The following is a 21,440-nucleotide window of genomic DNA, read 5'->3' on the forward strand; positions in this document are numbered from 1 at the left end:
TTGTCATGTATCATCTACTAATGGAATTAAAACAAAGCGTTTCTGTTTTAACTCATACTTTGGTTGCAGTAGCACTGAATGTCTGAGTTCAGTAATCTCGGCACGCCGGAGTGCCGACCACTAGGGGCTCTGCGCTAAGAGGTTAAAATACCAACTTCCGGTTATTCCCTGTCCATTTCCGGTTTAAGCCCCACCCGTTCCGAGTACGGATCAAGCGGCCAAAACCAGACTTCGTTTTTGAAGCTCATTTCCTGGTTTCTCACTAGCGCCACTACAGTTGGCTCCAGTATAGGTGTTTTCATATCCGGTTTCCATGTAAGTCTACAGTACAAATACGGTCAAAATACAAAGTCAATAATTTTTTCTCATGAGAACAAATATGTGTATTTTATTCGTCTTATGACTGTCCATGGGTCGATTTCATGATTTATCGTGTCATTTGGGCACTGTTATAATATTTGTTGTGGACCAATGAGGTACAGTTTGCGTCACTTCCTGATTACTGCGGAGGACTAAGCTACAGTAAGGGCTACAGTCTATGGTCACTGGGGTGGGAGGTGGCACCTCTTGGCCTTGACATTGCGGCTCCGACCACGGTCCACCTGTGCGAAGTCAGAAAATGCAGGCATCCCATTTCGTAGTGATTTCATTATGGCGTGTGCTATTTACAGCTGCACTAGACGACCATAAAATAATCCCCTGAAGTTTTTCGGTAGCTGAGTCATTTTTACTATTTCCTTTAGCCTACTTAACCAAATAATTAGTTGGCAGAAAGCATAATCAGCTTGCTATATTTGGTAGTCCAGTAGCCTATGCTAAAACAGTTTGCAACTTCAGCTACCAAGCCATTTGACTAGCTAGCTAACCCTAAACTGCAAATATTCAATCTGTCAAGGCTTGTCAGTCGTGTACATTCCATAAATGTCTACCTGGGCCATGCTTCATGCATGTGACAAAGCTACTATAATCCCGATTTTGGGATAAACACTGCTAAATTTTCAGTTTCACGAAGGGAATTAAGAGTCTTAAGGTTTATTTGCTGGATAATATACAACACACGATTCAAATCACACACAGAATTTAACGAAATTAACCATCTTTGTAAGACTAGCATTTAGAAAGGAACATGTTCTTAGCATTTAGGAGACTGACAAGAGCATTTAAGACAGTGGTTCTCAGAATCGGTCCTGGGGGCTCCTTGCGTATATTGGCTTTTCTCCATTGGTTTTGATGATCTACAAGAAAAAAAGCCTAATAATAATTAGAAATTCAATGTACATTATTTTTGTCTTCATGCACCAGGTGGAAAACTTGCTGTACAAAGTGCGTTGTCATATTTACACGCCTGCAGATCAGTTATTAAAATTCTTGGTAGATTTGTTAATCACCGCTGACAGTGTTAATTTTTATTCGGTAAAAAGTGACTTGCGAACGATCGGTCAGCTAGCGTCACCCAGTAAGTGAACACCACAAACGGCGATGGAGTAGTAGCAGTTACTGGCTCATCAACTGACTGTGGCGAAAACCTACGACGATAACTTGCTCGGTTAACAGCAGGTCTACCAGACAGTTATATGAAAATTAGCCTAGTCAAATCACCAGTAGCCTACACATCTCTGATTGATTGACCATCAGTGTAGTCGATGTTCTTCCCCTGTGGTTCATATTGCTAATGTGTGAGCTAACCACGGATAGTCTACCTAGCTCACGGGAAAGCTGATATGCTAGCTAAGCATTTATGTTTTGCTGGGAAACATAAATTGAAGATAACTGAACATAATTGTATTATTAATGTCATATATAATAATAATAATACATATAACGTGATTACATGACACAGTACAGTCAAGGATGGAAATTAAAATCCATAAACATTTGATAATATATTTTAAAACATAACGGCAGACAGTCAGCCAGCCTCAAGTTCGTTCTGCAATCGTTCGTTCAGGTTGATGGGCTTTTCCGCACCAGACTGTCAATCACATTGTAAAAATCACAAGACCGCTTAACTCTATGGTTTTGGCTCCAAATTGACAACATGGCCGCGCCCGCCATTGAGCTTCAAAATGTGTTTTAGAGACCCACGGAGAGTCAATGGGTGACGTCACAGTAGCTTTGTCCATATTTTTTACAGTCTCTGGTACGGATACAAATACAGATAATTTTGTTGGTTGAACAGATACACATACGGATACGGATAATGGTGTACTCGCTCATCCCTAGTTTCCATGAGGCCAGACCAAGTCTGACAGTCTCTGCCACCCAGTAGCGGGCATCAGGGACCGCCACATGGACTCACATTAACTCCGATCCGAGCTGTAGCGTGCTGTGCTTCAGAACCGGGACTTACAAACCTGTTAACATAACCTGTAAGTGGCTAGAGCCACAGCTTGTTGGGCATTGTGGAGCCGGGGGCTGGGTGTAAATAGCCGAATAGCTGCCCTGTGACTATTCTCACCCGGGTGCAAATAGACACTCTGTTTAATAATTCAATATAAATGTAATAATTATGATTGAGAACGACAATTATCAATTAAATTGCTGAATTTGTTGATATGTCAGTCTACAGTGACCTGGTGTAATCAACCAACAAGTCTAAACAAACTATCAGATCTTAAGGTTAAATAATTCAATTAAATTAGGAGGAGTCAAATAGAATAATGAATTGAAATCATACAGTTGACGCAACGTTTACATACACCTAGGATAGACATTCAAACTCAGTTTTTCACAACTCTTCACATTTCATGTTACCATATATTTTGTTTGGCAAGTCAATTAGGGCACCTATTTTGTTCACATCAGAGGTAAGTTTAAAACAATCTAATAGAGACAGATTTATTTCAGCAATTCACTTTATCAGAATTCCAGTGGGTCAAAGGTTTACATACACCAAGCTGACTGTCTCTTTAAACAGTCTGGAAGATTCCAAAAAATGATGTCATGAGTTTTCAGATGCTTCTGATTCACTAATTGTCATAATTAGGAGTTAATTGGCACCTGTGGCTGTATTTAAGGGCCTACCTTTAGAGCCACTGCCTTTTTGTCCTTGATACCATGGGAAAATCCAAGCAACTCAGCCAAGACCTCAGAAAAACAACCTTTCTTTTAAGCACGAAAGTCAAGAAGTAAGTAATCTTCAGCTGGGATGCTGGGCGAGCTGGACCTGGCCAGGAAGGCGGGTCAGCTACAGAGCAGGCGAACTGAAAAGTTGCTGCTTGGTTTTACTTTCTTTTGTCTTTGTTATTTTAGCTTGTTGTTTTCGTTTATTGTTTTTGCCCGGAACCCGTGAGGGGGAAGGGTGAAGTGGTCCGTTTATTTGATTTCGTGTTTGAGTAGGTGCGTTATGTCTCTCCCCATGCAACAGAAATGGTGTTCCCCGGTATTGTCGTGTCTCCCTGCCCGGTGTTTCACGCTTGGTGTGTGATGGTTGGTGCCGAAACACGGGAGGGAGCTGTCTCAGCATAAGCCGAATTAGCCTTCGGCTGAATTCTCGCGTGGAAGGTGTGTGACAGTCGGTCTGCCAGAGAGGTGGATTGGGCTCTGCTCCGCCCGCTGGTGGAGAGAGCACACGCACCTGGGTTGCGTTAGCTAATCAGCCCAGGTGCTTAAAGCTTATTGTTTCAGTTTATTGTTTTTGCCTGGAACCCGTGAGGGGAAAGGGTGAAGTGGTCCGTTTATTTTATTTTGTGTTTGTGTGTGTGCGCGCTCTCCCTCCATGCGACAGAAACGGTGTTCGCCGGTATGGTCACATCTCCCTGTCCGGTGTGTCACGTTTGGTGTGTGACAGACATGTACTTACTAAATGTTGTTGAAAGCAGGGCTAAGCACCATGATATTATTATCAAAAGATTCATGATGTTAGCCACTTTCTAATGAGACCCATAGATCACATGCCTAGATTATGGTATCAGCATAAATTTTAATTGCCACAAGGAAGTTTCCTTTGATGTTTGTGGAGGGGAGAATAGGTGGCATTCTTAGAAACAATATAATATTGTATCCAATTCACTGTTTAATCTTAGGGGTGCACTGATTATGAATTTCATGGCCGATTGCCAATTTTTAAAAGCCAAATCAGCCGATTCCGATAGTCGATTTTTAAAGTTTGTAATTAATAAATTTTTTAAAGCATTACGTAACAAAGAAAACATAAGATTGTTTGCTCTATAGGTTACCAATACGTTCAGATACCAACACCATTATTGCCTTAGCCACACAGTGAACAAGCTCTGATTCAATGAGGCTGAATCTTTTCTCATCTGCTTGCTGGGTTCACACCATGATCTGCACTAGCGCTTTATCTTATGAGACATTTCAGTTCAACGATGGATGGAATGACATCTGCTGCAGTCCCAGTTGATTTCTCTCTTAAAGGTGCAAGTAGAGTTGATGTGTTTTACCTTTGATAGCAATGTAAGGCCAGCATTTTGAAATGCAATTGGCTTATAGGAGGCATAGTTTAAGGCATTTCTCTTTCTTCCATCTGGCCTGGGAGGCCTTACCAGACTATAAGGCTGTCAATATTTGCAGGGCTTCGTCTTTTGTAATGGGAGCATATAACATTCATTTTTGATTATTTTACATTTTTTGGAGATTGGAATTGGAAACAAAAATGTCATTAGCATAGAGGCATCACCAGTCTCTCTGCATTTACATATACCTTAGAATAAAAGGTTGTCAATACCTCATTAATAATCTCAGTTTCAAATGATCTACTACCATGTGAATCCGAAATCGATCCTATCACTTAGGAAAAAAGCTGATTCTCAACTAAATGAACAAGATATTTACCTGGTTTATCTCCCAATTCACATAATTTCTATTTGGCAAATTTCAAGTTTCTCTCTGATTGCTGAATCCAAAGGAATTCCGTAACAATGGCAAATGAGCTATAAGACTGCACACACCAAACACCAAGGAAAACCAGATCAAGATGCATGGTTCAGATTCCCTAGATGGCAACAGCAGATATCACCCCCTGAATGTACACCACAATAGATGTTAACTGGCTGGTGTTAAGCAGCGAAAATCATCTTCCACTAAAGAGAAAAAAAAGTCCACATTTTATGTTGTGCAAGAGGGGGAGGGGGAGGGGGTGGTTGAGAGACACAGGGGGCATGGTTGCACTGATTGGGTGAGGTGTGGAAGGATGGGGTGAGGAGAGGGCTCAGACAATGACTGTCTTCTCTGAAAGTTAACTAATTTACATATTAAAGTTGTGTGACGACCTGGCTCACAGCCCACCACATGAAATAAGACACACCAAAACCATAAACTTCAGAAAAGGAATAACAGTTTATTTAATTAAAAAAAAATTTTTTTAAATGCTATAAAAACCCTAAACTTGTCAGTATCAGTAATCAGTGTTTGTGTGATATTTGGTGAGTGTGTGTTGCATGTACTAAACTAAAAAGCAGAAAATGTGTATGGCAGGCCCATGCTGGCCAGCAGGAAAAGGGAAAAAGGTAAGACTGGAAGACTTTCCAGCCTATTTACAGCCAGCAGCAATTAAGAGGCCACGCCTGGCTCAGCAAGCCCCCTTCCCCCCACCTCCCCCCCATCCAAAAGAGAAATAACACACAAGGTGAAAGCAACAGGGGGGTGGGTGCCAGGCATGAAAGTTGTTTTATGTTGTTGGAAGCAGGACTAAGCACTATAATATTATTATCAAAAGATTATGGTTTTTCTCCTCATCATAAAAACACCAAACATGAATTTGTTAAGAGGTTATCCAGCTCAGTTTAATCGAGCCAGTTCTAATCCCCTTCTTTAGGAATGTAACAAAACCAAATCGCACTGCATTGTTTTCTACTTGAGACTGGAACCGCTTCTAAAAAGGAAGAAGACAGAAAGGACAACAGACAACATTCCTGTGGTCAGATACAATTATATAGTCTGTTTTCCAAAGGTGATAATCTAAAAACTAGATATCCAACTTTCCAATTTAAGGCTGCTTCATACTTCCCGTGTCCGCGAGGGTCCGCTTTGGTCCTCGTGACGTAAATGTCGTCATCCGCCCATGTCCAGAGGGTCTACGTAGCCCTATGTGGACGTCCGCCCGCAGCCCAAAGTTTGTGACCGCGTGGACTGTATGCATAGCAAGCGCGCCGACTGCGCATGCTCCAGATAACAAAATTTAATGGATGCTTGTTTTGAAGAGAGTTGTGCGAGGAGATCCGCCGTTACCCACATTTATATTGTCTATCTGGGCATTCATAAAAATATTCTTTCACCACTCAAAAATTGTATTCCGTCATAGCAACAAGATAAACCTGACAATAGCCCTAAGATATGCCAATACAGCAATGAAAACGCTGCTGACTGAATAACGAAATAAACAAAACAAAGTTTTTAAAAATGATACCATGTCATTCTACAGTCCATATCTGGGACTAAATATTGAATAAATATACAACCTTCCCATTTGTTTTACGCGTAGAGATGTCCCTTTTGAGACTGAGTGGTCATATATTGTCTTGGACAATCTGTTTGTGAAATACACGTGCATTTGTGATGCCTGGGTACGTTCCAAAATAGCTGTACGTAATACCACACCTGTTGTTTACGGCGTTGTTGCCCTTTTTAGTACAGTCTGGCTTGATTGACAATTCAGCGTAATCGAAAATTTTCTTATCGCATTCACTTACGCATTCGCTCTGTGGTAATGGAACTGGAATGGAGAGTAGATCGGGAAATGCGCATGCGTGGAATGCCAGACCGACGCGGACCCTGAACTGTAGTATGAATGGAACCAGGTGCGCGTTTGCGCGACCGGTCCAAGTCCGCAGCTGTCCGCGGACGCGGAACGCGGAAAGTATGAAGCAGCCTTCATACAGCAGGACAAACTAAATGAAAGATACTTACCAAATAGCAACACCTACTGTTAAAAGAGTACAAAAAAAAAACTTGTCTGTCCTAATTTTGTTTTTGTAAATTTGGGAAGTCATATCTCCCAAATGGGTCTCTTGAAAAAATGCAACACTACTCCCTTATTTCTTTAAATATAAAATCATAGGTTAGGTCTTGGCTTGTTTATAGAGCCCCCTAGTGTTCCAAACATACATTTTAAAAATATTAGAAACCATTTTTTATAAGAAATGTCTTGGTCTCATCTGAAGGATGATGTCTCCTCCAGCACTTTCCCCGTCACTGCATTGGGGCATTGCCCCCTACTGGCTCACAAACACCACTTCCAGCAGCAACTTAGCTTTCCTAGGAGGTCTCTCATTCCAAGGATTAACCAAGCCCACACTAGCTTATCTTCAGCCATTCAGCCAGAGCAGGGTGCATGGTGGTATGGTTACTGTTATGGTGCTGTTATTGGTCTCCTTAAAGCCTGATTTATACGTTGTCGCACGATCCTTACGATGAGTGTTGCATGAATGACGTATTTTCAATGGGAAAAAGTGTTGCACAACACTCTTTTCAGTGTCGTGCACCTCTAGAATTTTATGTCGCAGAACTTCAAACTTTGTCACACAGTGTTGATTGAACAGCCAAATGGCACTCCGAAATTCATGGTCATGGATATGTCATTACTTTCGGTTTATTGGAGTGACAGACTGCCTTCTTTTTTCAGTTTGCATCATTTTTAAAAAACGAAAGTTGATATAAAATTAATTCCTCCCCTATTTCTCTGTAATTTCAGCGGGCGCCGCAGTGTTTTCTCAGATGTAAACATCAGCAGTTTTGCATCTCGTTACCATAGACAACCGAACCCTCTCCACAGCCATTTTCCGAAGTGTAAGGGCGCGGTCACACATTGTGAATATTCGCATCCCGTTCATTTCCATTCTATGCGAGCAAAGGGGCGAATAAAACATTCGCTTCCGGTGGCGAAGGAAATTCGCATCTTCGCTTGGAGTTCAACTTTGGTGAACTTTGACCGGCGAATTCGCAGCCTCAACCAATAGCAAAGAAGTGTGTGTGGTTGACCCCACTTGGCTGTAATTGGCTGTAGTTTTCTTAGTGAGCCAGGATGGAGGAGACTTTGATTTTTGCTGTGTCTAACCAGCTGGTATTGTAACATCTTGCCCATGAAAACTACAAACTGCCCCACAAGAGAAATGTTGCCTGGCTGGCAGTGAGTCAGGAGACAGGCAATGAAGGTAAATAAATGGAAAATGTATCAATAACATCAATTCATATTTTGTGGTATTTGTTAGCTAGCTTAACTTGGCTAAGCTAGCTAACAAATACAACTATAACAACTGTATACATTTTCCCGTCGCAATCCCAAGAACCGCTCATGTGATATCACAATCACTCAACAACCACAACCACTCAAACGGACTACAAACCAGCAAACTGATTTCCGTGTGTGTCACATCCTGCACTGCCCACATTCAGCACGATAAGATACGAATTTTGCCTCGGCAGGCAATGGTCATTCGCCTGCATTAGCATGTGTGACCGCACCCTAAATGCGAAACGTCATTCAACACTTTCATTTTTGTCACACAACACTTGTCGAAAGGTTTGTGCAACAAAGTATACATCAGGCTTAAGAGTGGCAGGATAGAGCAAGGCTTTTTAGCCCCAATTTCACTAAGGCACTTCCTAGCCTCACCAAACCCCATGTTTGCACCATCGCTGAAAAGTCCAGGTAAAAAATGCTGGGGCCCTCATATTTCAGATTGTTGCCCTGCTGCACACCGTGCCATGTCCAGCACTCATTACTTGTCAGTAAAGTGATGCAGTCATATAATGACTGGTTGAGGGTATTAGCTTGCATTTGGCTTGGATGCTCGAGAGCGGTGTGGCATCTTTAGCTTCAGTGCTTAAAAAACAGGGAAGGCACTTTTCAAAACTGCACTGGCCAGTCTCCCTCAACATTTTCTGCTAGCCCCACAATACCAACATTAATTCACTTCTATTTTCAAAGACATAAATGTAGTCTGTTAGACTCTGGATCTTGCCCAGTTTCTTCGACCTCCATACTTTGCTCTTGCCATCACTCTAATTCAAGTGAATCTTGGTCTCATCTGTCCATCTGTCTCTTTTTCCAGAACTCTGCAAGTTGTTTTATGTACTTTGCAGGAAACTTCGTCATCCTGTTTTTTTTTGCGACTGAAGTCTAGTCGCTGACACATCCACTCCTACATCCTAAAGTGTTTCTGATGTAATGGACAGGTTTTCGGGGTTTTTTCTTCATTTTTTTTTCTCATCCTGATGGTGAGATTTCTTCGGTTATCAACTATAGAGGTCTTCCTTACCCTACCAGGACCTTTGCGATTACTGAGCTCCTCAGTGCTCTCCTTCTTCTTAATGTTCTAAACAGCTGATTTGGGTAAACCTAACATAACATGATGACGGGAACAGCCCATTCAGCCCAACAATGCTTGTCTTTTTTCTGACTAAATTAGTGCTGAAATTACCTACAGACTAGATAGTATCTGTGTTACGACCCCAATAGTCAAGGGGAATATGAGAAGGGGTATTTAACATAAAAGGATTATTGTGATGTAATCTGGGGTGGATGAACCGATGGGAGGACAGAAAACAATACACAACAATTGGTATGTGAAATAAGTTTAGTGACAAAGTGCAAGTGAAAATGTTTACAAGAAGGTAGAATTTACAATGGGTATTTACACTATTTACAAAGATGCACTGCTGGTTGCATTCACACTCACATTCAAAGGAACCGGATGAGCGATGCCAAAAGAAAGAACAAAGTAAACTCAAACCAAGCTAACTCAATTGGAGTAAACTGCCTAACTATCCAATAAAAATAAAGTTCAAACAAAAACCCTACTTTTGACTAACTACTCTAACTACCCAAAACTAAACATACAGGAGGTGGCATCCACTCCTAACCTAGGGTGTTTAGACAATCCAATACCTATGTGTAGCAAAATGTGTAGGGCCCCTTACCTAGTCCAGTTCCACATACCACACAAACACACAAAGTTGGCAGCATGAGAAAACTACAGTACAATAAGGCTATACGAGACAATCACAGCAGGCCAACAGCAAAACAGAGAGTAAGAGAGTGAACCAGGAAGTGACATGGGTTTTTAGAGGAAGAGGGCTTCTGATTGGCTGCTTGCTTCAGATTGGTCAGCCAATGGGTAACAGGAATCTGGGCAGCCAATGGGTAACAAAAAATCTGGAATAGAGTGGCAAAGTGGAGAGGGAGGGAGAGAGAGAGACAAAAGACACAAAAACACATGCTGGATCATAACAATCTGTATCAAGCCTAGTCTTGAAAATCCCTAGAGTTTCTGCCTGTATTACGTGACCTGGCAGGCTACTCCACACATTGACTATTCTCTGCGTGAAAAAAAATCCTAATGTCTGTATGGAATTTACCTTTTGCTAATTTCAATTTATGTAGCCTCGTTCTACTAACATAACTCAACCTGAAGAATCTCTTGTAGTTCACATCGTTGATCCCCTTTATGAATTTAAAAACCACAGTCAAATCACCCCTGAGTCTCCTTTTACTAAGCTTGAAGAGGTTAAGCATCTTAAGTCTTTCCTCATAGCTTTTATCTTTCATACCACAAATCAATTTGGTTATTCTTCTTTGAAGAGGCTCTTTTTCCAGAGCCTCTACATCTTTCTTGTAGTACTGTCCCCAGAACTGCACACAATTCTCTAAGTGGTCTAACAAATGCATTGTATAAGATTTAGCTATATATCCAAGCATCCTGTTGGCCTTTTTTACTGCTACAACACAGTGCCTAGAACCTGAAAGGCTTTGATCAACCATTACTCCTAAATCTTTTTCAAAATGAGCACCAATTCCAATTTTGTTCCTCCCATAAAGTAATCTTGCCCAATGTTTTTAATGCCACATGCAGAACTTTATATTTGGCTATATTAAATTTAATTTGCCAGGTTTCCACCCACTTCTGGATTTTATTTTAATCATCTTAGATTACTTTAGTAGAGTCCAAACTATTAGCTGGGCCTCACAGTTTTGTATCATCTGCAAATTTGACTAATGTACTTTCTATGTCCCTGTTAAGGTCATTGATATAAATGAGAAAGAGCAGTGGTCCCAGCACCGATTCTTGTGAGACTCCACTTCCAACAGCTCCCTGCTCAGATAATATCTATTACATTTATTTAGCAGATGCTTTTAATCCAAAATGATGTACAAAAGTGTGCATATCATAGTCATTGGAACAACTACAAAACACAGGTTTGATAAGGTACAATACTCATTTTGTACAACTATTAATAGCCAAGAACACAGTTCAGTTCACACAGTGAACATTATTCTGATCTAACTTATGCCAAGTCAAACTAGGGGGAGGAACAAGCGACAATATTAGGACGAAAATACAAATTACAAAGTGCTGGGATGGGGGTACATGTAACATGAGTGCCATGAAAGGAGGGATTTTAAGTGAAATGATTCACAGAGTGGTGGAAGTTAGTCCAGGTATAGTCTGAAGAGATGCATCTTCAGGCCACGGCAGAAGATGGTAGTGAGGGAGAGGTTTGAAGAGGGACAGGGAGTTTGTTCCATGACTGGGGAGCTAGGGTGGAGAAGCTCCATGATCCCTTTACTCGGATGGGAGGGGGTGCAAGGCGCCCTTCTGCTGCAGAGCGGAGTGGTCGAGCAGGCATATAGAATCATGTCCTGTAAGTAGACAGGGGCCATCCTGTTGGCTGCAGTGTACGCGAGGGTCAGGACTTTGAACCTGATCCTGGCAGCGACTGGTAGCCAGTGGAGAGTGACCTCACCAGAAAAGTGACGTGGGAGATCTTGGGAAGGTTGAAAATGAGTCAGGCAGAAAAATTTTGAATCATCTGTAGAGGCTGTATGGCACAAGCTGGCAGGCTTGCAAGGAGAGAGTTTCAGTAATCAAGGCGGAAGGTCACCATAGCCTGGACTAGCAGCTGGGTGAAGTGCGTAGTCAGGTTTGGGCAAATCCTCCTGATGTTGCACAGGAGGAGTCTGCAGGACTGTGATGTTGCCTTGATGTGCTCCTTGAGGTCCAGCTGGTTGTCCAGGACCACCCCCGGGCTCTTGGCAGAGTGAGAGGCAGTCACTGTCGTGCCATCAACCGTGATTGAGAGCTCACGTAGTAGGGAGGTCTTGTCTTGTATATCCCTCCTACTACTACTCTTTGTGTTCTACCCTATAGCCAGTTCCGAATCCACTCTGAAATACGTCCTCTAATTCTTACTGTCTTCATTTTACTAACAAGTCTCTCATGTGGTACCTTATCTAATGCCTTTTGGAAATCTAAGTAGATAATATCATACACCTCATAATCAAAACACTTGGTAGCTGCTTCAAAGAGTAGCAGAAGGTTTGTCAGACATGACCTTCCCTTACAAAAACCATGCTGGCTATCCCTTAGGATGTTGCTATTTCCAAGAAATACTTCCAACTTGTCTCTAATGATAGATTCCAGTATTTTACATGTAATGCAAGTTAAACTGACAGGTCTGTAGTTTCTTGGATCAATACGGTCCCCTTTCTTATATATTGGTGTTATATTACCTTGCTTCTAGCCATCAGGTATTTCACCAGTTTCAAAGGACTGTGTAAAAATACCTGCCAGTGGTTTAAAAATGATCTCAGCTAACTCTTTGAGTACTCTTGAGTATATACCATCAGGATCTGCTGCCTTGTTTGTCTTTAGCTTAAGTAATTCATCCAGTACTTCTTTATCCTCTATTTCAATATCTAATAAGACATTCTGAGTACTGAATATGACTTCCAGTCTATTAGTAACCTCTTCTCTAGTAAAACTCTCAACAAAATAACTATTTAAGGCATCAGCAATATATTTATTCTTAGAAAGGAATGCTCCTTCTCCATTCCTGCTGCACCAGATACCCTCTTTGACTTTCCTTTTCCTACTAAAGTATTGAAAGAAACATTTAGGATTACTTTTAGCATCTTGGGCAATTTGCCTTTCGAAAAGCCTGTTGGCTTCCCATAGTTCTTTTTTAACTTTAGCACATATTACAATGTTCAGCCTTATCAGTGCTGTCATATTTATGTACATTTCGCCTCAAGATTAACCCTTTTAAACCAACCCCACTTTTCATTCACAGTCCTGTAGTTAAGAAGTTTCACCAAGTCAATATTACTTAAATTTTCTCACATCCTGTTGAAATTGGCTTGTCTAAAATAAAAGATTCTGGCCATAGAGGAGGCCTTGTTAATTTGCCATAATACATCAAATCTAACTGCAGAATGCTTGCTAGTCCCAAGTGGCTCAATTACCTCTATAGCCGCGTTTCCACCGCAGGAACCAGGGTCTAAATTAAGTTCCGGGGACTTTATTTTACCCGCAAAAAAGTCCCTGCTGGGGGGGTAGTACTTTCCAAAAGTACTGGAACTTTTGGGGTGGGGCGCAAGCGCTGAATATTTCTGATTGGTCGACTACTCGCAGTATTTTATTTCAACCGCCATTTTTAAAAATCTGCGGCCGCAAACCGATTTATTTTCATAATAATAACTTGAATTCAAACTTGTATGTTATGTGGCGCAGTAGCCTACTTTTGGTTATAGCCTGCCAACGTCTTGGAACGGATGAGAAATTAAGATTGAGGATTATAATGTGTGCTCGTCTGTTCTTTTCTTGCTTTAGTATTCGTTTTATAAAATGTTAAGAATTCGTGCTGGGACAGCATATTACGTACCAAAACATTCAAACAGTTTAATTCGGTTGCTGAACATTTTCCTCCGGATTTTCTTTGTTAGTCCGTTATAACTGACTCCAAACATTTGACACAGTTACATGAGGTATGCGGTAGTTCCACGTAATTTACATTGGGGATACAGTAAAAGCAAACTAGAAATCACCTTCTGAATTTTTTGTCAGGGTGAAATAACAGGTTAATTCCAGTAATTGTCCCTTTTGCTTTTTCAGACTGCCATAATTTCACTCTGCGATTCTTCAATTCCACAAAAAGACCAGGAAGACTAGACATGGATTCTATTTATGCATGGTTCGCATCTGGAGGGCACACTTCGTTGCTCCGCTAGCAGTAACTTTCAAGAAAAGCAAACGGTGGCCGTACCACTGCAATATTAATTTAAATTTGCACGCAAGTCCGAGTTGTCATTCTATTTATTCTTGTCCTTTTTGCGATTAGCCTATATTGGAAATGACGATAAGAGTCGAATTAATCAATTCAACAGCAAATTGTTTACAACGTGTGCATGTTTTCTGCTGTTGTTACCAGTTATTTGTAGAATGTGAATGCATTCTGTCGTCTCGGATGTCAAGACATGAAAGTGAATGTTCGCATAAAAACATAATGAATGTGTTTGAGAGGATATATAAAACAGTTACAATCTGTATATTAGCCTGTTATATCCTGTTTGTTGCATAGCAACGGTCCAATCGAACTACCAACGAGAGTTTTGCTTGACAACGGTAAAATAATATGCCCAAACAGCCGCAGAAGAATATTTCAATTTCAGGTGATTAAGTCAATAAAAATAAATAAATACTAAAGTAACCATATAGTCATTGTTGGTAACCCGTTGTTTAAGTGGAATAAACCCCTCCAGCTGTCCCGGTTATTGGAAAATAATGTACTTCGGTGGTAGTATGGGGTTACAGAAGAAATCATAGGACAGATGGACCGACGAGGACGTTGCTTTTACATACGTCAGTGGACTAATCCGCCTAATCATCGCGGGTCTTTAGACCGCGGTGGAAACGCAGACAACAATGGGCTGAAGGAACCTTTTAGTTCCTCGAAAAGTAGTTCCTGGGACTAAACACGGCTTATGCTGCAAATTCTGTCCGGATCATTACATAGCACCAGATCCAGAATTGATTTCCCTCTTATGGGCTGATTGACATACTCTGCCAAAAAAGGTCATTTATAACATCTAAAAATTCTTCCTCACTTTTTCCTTGTCCTGTCATCATTTCCCAATTAATAGCAGGGTTATAGAGGCCACCCATAATAATGTCTCACAGTCCTGAAAAGCTTGTTTTATTTTTCCCAAGAGCGTTGAGTTCACACTACTGTCTAAAGCTGGTGGCCAGTAACACACTCCTACCATAAGGCTCTTTCTCTGTAATCCCAACTATGTCATAACCCCTCCTATTTATAGCAGTCTCAAGTTCCAGATTGTTTATATTTCTTGCATTTAAGCAAAGACATTTCAGATTATTTCTACAACCCATCAATTCCCATTCCGTCACTTCCCGCCATCCCAAGACACCCTTACGACAACTTTGCTTTAATAAGACTTCATTAGTGTTCAGACTATTATATGAAAACCTGAGAGCTTCCATCCTGGCAGTCTGCACTTCCCTACCCTTTTCACTTTCAGACCTTAAAGGACATGCCCTATGTCCCTAAGGTTTGCCCTATGACAAAACATCATTGTGCCCAAAAATGGGAGGGGCTATATATAACAAGTGCAGTAATTTCCACATGGAGAATCCAGAATGTATAAAAATACCAGGTTGCCACCCAATTTTTAAATTTTAAAATTGTCCCATAAATAAGAATATAATGTTGCATTCTTATTAAATCAATATGGGATGCATTACACATTTATGTCATGATTAGAGGTTGCCTGTAGCAGTGTGCCTTGGTTGTCAGTTTGCCTCAGAAGTAAATAGGAACCCCAATAAAGTTCCAGACTTGTAAAATGAAGTTCAGGTACTTTACTGGCTTTATAAAAATATAAATATAGCCATACTACTTACAGCCATATAGCCTATCTCTCAAGGCTAATGAAGAAATAAAAGGTGAGCCATTGACATCAATCGTTTTATCTTAAAAAATTAAATATTTAACTGTCTTGTCACAAAGTGTCCTTTAATAAACTTACCAACCATGGAACTACATAATGCTCTTATCAAGTGTCTTTTGTATATACAAAAATACGTTCTATACTAAAGTTAACCACAAGAGGAAGCCAGTTGGCTATGAATAGTGCAGAACATTCACTTTGAGGGTTAATTTGTGCCCATGCATGTGCTGGAAAATATTCTATGATATTGAGAAGTTGTAGACTATTGGTAATTGTTTTCCTTTATGAGGTAGGCTACAATAGGCTACATGTAGGGGCTCATATTTCCTGTTTTGCAGAAATAGAGGACGGAATCACAGAATCTGGGTTGAAAGGCAGAATTGACAAACCGGAACGCCACAGTATTGTGTAAATTGTACAAATTGCATTTGTTGCTGTTGAACATTGGGGCAGTTATGCCATCTTGCCAAGTTACGCCTTGGCGGGGCGGCATGCCCCATACTTACACAGCACCAAGAGTTTGCCACTTTTCAGGGTTCCCCACAGAAATAACAGCTACAGACTCTCAGCCCTTAAAAACATTAATGTCGGTACATTCTGACCCCATTTCAACAGACAGAATTCATTAACAACGTCACATGTCCACATAATAAAGCCACAAACTAAGGGGATTTTGCGTTTTCTCCTTCTTTTTCCCGCCTCCGAGCCCACAAAGAATATGTCTCTGCGTTGGTCATTTTACGTACACCAGCCAATCCTTCACCAACACCAGCCAATCTAAAGGCCGCATACACACGCAAAATGGGCATATCTTTTTACCCAAGACAATTGCCAGTCACTACAGCTAGTCACTTCGTGGCTCAGTGGTAACATCGTGGTCCACAGATCGTTCAGTGACTTGAAACTATTTACAAAACATTGGGTAGCATTACTTTGGAATACAGTTTCTTTAATTTCGGTGAAGCAAGATAGTCTATATAGTTTCTAGAACAGTAACTTGGTGTCATTTTGATATTAATACTTTTAATGGTAGGCCTAGATTTAGCCAATTTGAAAGAATGAGTTATAGACAGTGCTTTGTTTGTGTGAGTAACTTGGCATTTTTCTATGTTGAAAATGTGTTTATTATGAGATTTGTTTACTTGTGGTGGGACCCTGAGGTTTTTTTACATATGGATTTTATAGCCTATTTTAAAACTAATGTTATTACTGTTATTGACTTTATTTTGAGTAGATATTTGATGGAGGTGTAGTTGATATACCCCTCTGTGATAATTATGGTTATTTCAACTATTTTCTGCCACTTGACAATAACTTTTAAATGAGCATACTGTGCACATGAAGAATACTACATAGTCACTGTTCACAGTATGCTAAGTATAGATTAGTATGCTTTTTTGAACACATGGTTTAAGGATTTCCATTTCCTCATGTCATACCTGTCTTCCCCAGGCTTTGCAGACACTGGTGACTATTGGCGTTCATGGTATGAGTCACCTACCTTTGAAGATGACTTGATGAAACTTTACAAGCAGGTGGAGCCCCTCTACCTGAATCTACATGCCTTTGTGCGCCGTAAGCTCTACAATCACTACGGACCCAAGTACATCAACCTCAAAGGCCCCATTCCTGCCCACTTGCTTGGTAAGATGGTTTAAAAAAAGCCCTACACAGTAAAATGTCTAGTGTTAATTCAACTCTAAAGCCGGGCACCCACCGCACGCGTAGTGTAAGCGGCGCATAAGCAGCACGGCGAAGCAGCATGGCGCGGCATGTCGTGTCTACACGTGTTCCGTTTGTGTCGCACAAAGGCTTGGTTAAAGCTCTATATTTCTAGTAGCTCTCGCATTCTGCAGTGGGATTACATTTTGTATTTCATGTTTGTTCACGACTGTTGATTATGGGTTAAGTGAATACTTGGTGAGACCTTTTTCAGTTTGTTAATTTGGTAATATTTCGTTAACTCATGTAAATACGTGAGAAAATAAACGCTTTAAAGAATTACCATAAACTTAAATTACAACGTAGCCTACATAATAATCAATCTCAAACTGTATTAATTAATTGCTTGGTTAACAAGCATGCCAACTTTATGAAGAATATGTAATGATCATAATAATAATAATAATAAATAATCCGTAATCAACCATTTGGAATTCCCGCGTCGTCTTGTCAAAAACATTTAAATGATCAGATTTAATAAAATTAGCTAATCATCAAAAAGATAGCGTAACAGTTTAAACTTGAAGGGATATGAACACCACAACGCCATGAATACTGGAAGCTTTGAAGTACAAGTGCAATAAAGGCTTGCTTACAACTTCATTTATAAAATAGGTGCATTGTCATCAGCAAGACCACTAAATAATCTGATTTTTTAAAGTTCTGTGGATTATCTTATTTTTATTAGCAGGCCCTTTTTGAAAGCACAGCGAACAAAGACATCAAAGTCAAATAGGCTGAGCAATGGTTGGTTAAAAACTACCTTCCAACACTTTGAGCTAACAAACCGCTGCTCAGTGCATTCACTTCTACATCATTCAATAGGCTACGTCTTTCTGTGGTGTATTTTCAAATGTATTTTGCCTTTTTCCCAGGTTCCATTTTTTTCTGCAAGGACAATGCAAAAATGAAAAGGCTGGTATTTTTTAGCTGCTTATAAAATATCTGGTTTTATCTTGTTCTCCACTACTGCAAGATGGAACTAGGGACACACCCCCAGTAATATAAGGATGAAATATAAATCAGAGCATGTATACCTAGCATTTTAGAGCATATTTCTGTGTGTTAAACAGGTTATGATGCGCGGCAAGCCGAAAAATAGAACAGAAGCTAAAAACTATGCTTCAGTTCGCTTGTGTCGCACAAGTTTCGCACTAGGTTAGCGCCGCGTTTGCGGCTGGTGTAGAGGACGTCGCCCGCAGCAGTTGTAATAACAGTACTTCAACTACACTTCACTTACGCGCGTAGTACGCGCCTCATTTGCTCACGCCCGTTACGCATGCGGTGGGTGTCCGGCTTAACAGAGCACATACGATCCTACTCTGGAGCAAAAGTACTCTGTGAGAGTTGATTTAACACTGGAAATTCTACTGTTTGTAGCAAGCCTGATCTAACATAAAACCCATCTAATACTACTTTTCACCTTATGCCTATCAGTGCAAAATGCCAAAATGTCCTATTAGACATATATATTACAAAGTACATGTAAATTGGAATCATGACAATGCAGGACACCTCTGTACAGCACAGTCCTACTTGACTGCTCTGTTAGGCCTTATTCTAACTCTCAGATGCTCTATTATTCTTCGATAGGAAACATGTGGGCACAAACCTGGAACAATGTATATGATATGATGATCCCCTTCCCAAGTAAACCCAATGTGGATGTCACAAATTCCATGGTCTCACAGGTGAGATTTCCATTCTTATAATCAGACAGTGCAGGAGTAGCTTTACATTTTTTTTTAAAGCCTCAAGCTCAACCAGTTCAGGACTGAAGTAATGTCTGTCTAAAAGACAGATTACTTTAGATTCAGATCCAATTTGTCTTGCATCATCACGTTCATCTTTACTGCTAAAGCTGCAGCAGTGAGGTCAAGTTGTGGTATTGTAATTTTACCGGTGCAACCCTTGCTTTGCCAATGATGAAAGTGCAGTGTGTGTGCTTCTGATGTGTTCTGGAGACCAGGTATTTGAATGTCATACCTCTTTTTCACTTCCATTGACAAAGTGGCGAAGTGGTCCCACCAAAATCGAGTGACTTCAAACATTTTGTCTTCTGATAGTTGGCCAACTGATGTAAACTTGTCGCCCACTGTTGCCACTGCTGAGGCTGAGCATCTGGCATGCTGTCATTCCATGCATGCTTTATTCTGCAGAGCGCCCGCAGAATTGACTTCACTGGGAGATGAGTGGGGCTATAATCCAAAGTAGGTCATAGATATAATAAGTCACTATCGAAAGTGCTTCTCTTCTTGTCAGTGGCTTGTTATGAATAATTCATGGTCATCCACATAATAGTTCCTTAGGACTGTATTTATTGTGTGTGTGGTTGTCCTCAGCCCATTTTCGTAGAGGATAAGTTGCACAGCTTGGTGATGAGGTTACCCTGAATAGGTGAACAACCATCCTGTAGTCCTTCAGTTCCAGACTGAGCTCTCCTTGTGGCCACCAAAGAAATCTTAGCTGATCAGGAGGAGTCTTCAGCAGGAACTCTGTTCTGAAGGCAATTTGCTTATCAGCATACTAATGAGGGAACTAGTCAGTTCTGGTCCTTGCAGCAACTGTGAGTTTAGCGAGGTTTGTTGAAACATGGCTGTACAGTTGAACATGACCCTTGTGCTTTGTTGGGTAGTAGACCCCATGATGTGGAATGTACATTATCTTGTCACAGCCTTTGTGAATTTCTACCATGGGGATCTCCTCAGAATAGCCTTTCTCCACCACCAATATGACCTGTTTGTAATCGTGATGAAACTCCTGGTTTCTCAATAACTTCCATTTCAGTTTTCCCGCTCTCTGTCCTATAACAGCCCGGTTGTTTGGGGAAATTATTTGCTTTTTTTAAGAAAATGCCAATTCTGTAGTGGCCCTCGATCAGCCTCACCAATGGTGTCACAAAATCCCAGAATTGTCTATCCTCAATAGACATTTCCAATTTCTCAGGCAGCTGAGACTCAGGAAAGTAATATTTCATTTGTTGCTGAGTGAGTTGCTCTAGTTTTGCCATTTAGATTCTATTTACTGTTACTTGTGGCCACTCTGTCTCCTTCACTGTTTTTCTCTCTTCTCTCTCTCCTGTCCACATCATTCTGTTGTGGAATGTTTTTGACTGAGATCTCTACCTGTGAGTAAGGGGGGAGTTCCAAAAAATTTGTTCTCATCCAATCCGCTGGCTTCAAGCCCCAAACATTTACCGACTGGCAAGATTTTTTCCCTGTTACCTTTAGGTCCCTCACCAGCTCCTTCATACAAAAGCGTCCTGTACTGCCTGGATCTATGTGTATGTTTCAGATATTTATTTGCTTCTCACAGACCTGACCTTAACTGGAATAATCAAAAGTTCACAGGCTGCTTCGCTGGCTCCACTAGAACCACAAGTTTCACTGTCTGTTGTGGGAGAGGAATTTGAGACTGGTTATTTGTCATTCCCACTTTCAACAGTAGAGGAAGAGCTGATGGAGTTCAGGATAGCAGGGTGTTTTAGAGAGCATGTTTGACAGGTGAGCCTTTGCTGGTCACAACCCACAGAACGTTGTTGTGGTGAAAAGTCGAAACATCGCATAGGCATTCAGGTGAAAACTCTGCATTTGTGAAAGCTGATTAGGATGTAGCCAGTCTATATTCGGGTAAAACCTGAGCTATATTGGTGTTAACCTATTCTATTTATGTAAAAATGTTTTTCATCTTAACTAGATTTCCAACCCTTTATATGTCTAGATTCTGGATTTTGCTTGCTGCAAAAACCCAGAAAACTCAACCTCACTGTCATTATCCCAACTGAAAGTTTGCTATCTTTCCACTATTGTTAGCTCCTATTTATAATGAAAACATAATGCAAATATATATTATTACATATATGCAAAAAGATATAAAAAAGGTGCAATTAGTTTGCTAATGCTGTTAACAATGCCATCCAAGTGATCGACAGGAGTGCAGTGCAGTTGCCTAGCAACAGAATAAAAGTTGTCTCCAGCACCTTTTAAGAGTAGGCTTCATAAAATCTAGACAAGAT

At 40.7% G+C, this 21,440-nt stretch overlaps 1 protein-coding gene across 2 annotated transcripts in view; it reads left to right on the top strand.

Annotated features, from left to right (window-relative positions):
• LOC135247692 (angiotensin-converting enzyme-like) overlaps positions 1 to 21,440 on the top strand; it is a 108,167-nt gene that overhangs the window by 31,204 nt on the left and 55,523 nt on the right. For both annotated transcript variants that reach the window (XM_064321440.1, XM_064321441.1), the window contains 2 exons: positions 17,156 to 17,347; positions 19,019 to 19,116. In XM_064321440.1, coding sequence (XP_064177510.1) covers positions 17,156 to 17,347; positions 19,019 to 19,116 — 290 coding nt within the window. The remainder of the gene's footprint in view (positions 1 to 17,155; positions 17,348 to 19,018; positions 19,117 to 21,440) is intronic.

The sequence above is a fragment of the Anguilla rostrata genome, chromosome 2 (genome assembly GCF_018555375.3).
Source record: "Anguilla rostrata isolate EN2019 chromosome 2, ASM1855537v3, whole genome shotgun sequence".
NCBI classification, from domain to species: domain Eukaryota; kingdom Metazoa; phylum Chordata; class Actinopteri; order Anguilliformes; family Anguillidae; genus Anguilla; species Anguilla rostrata.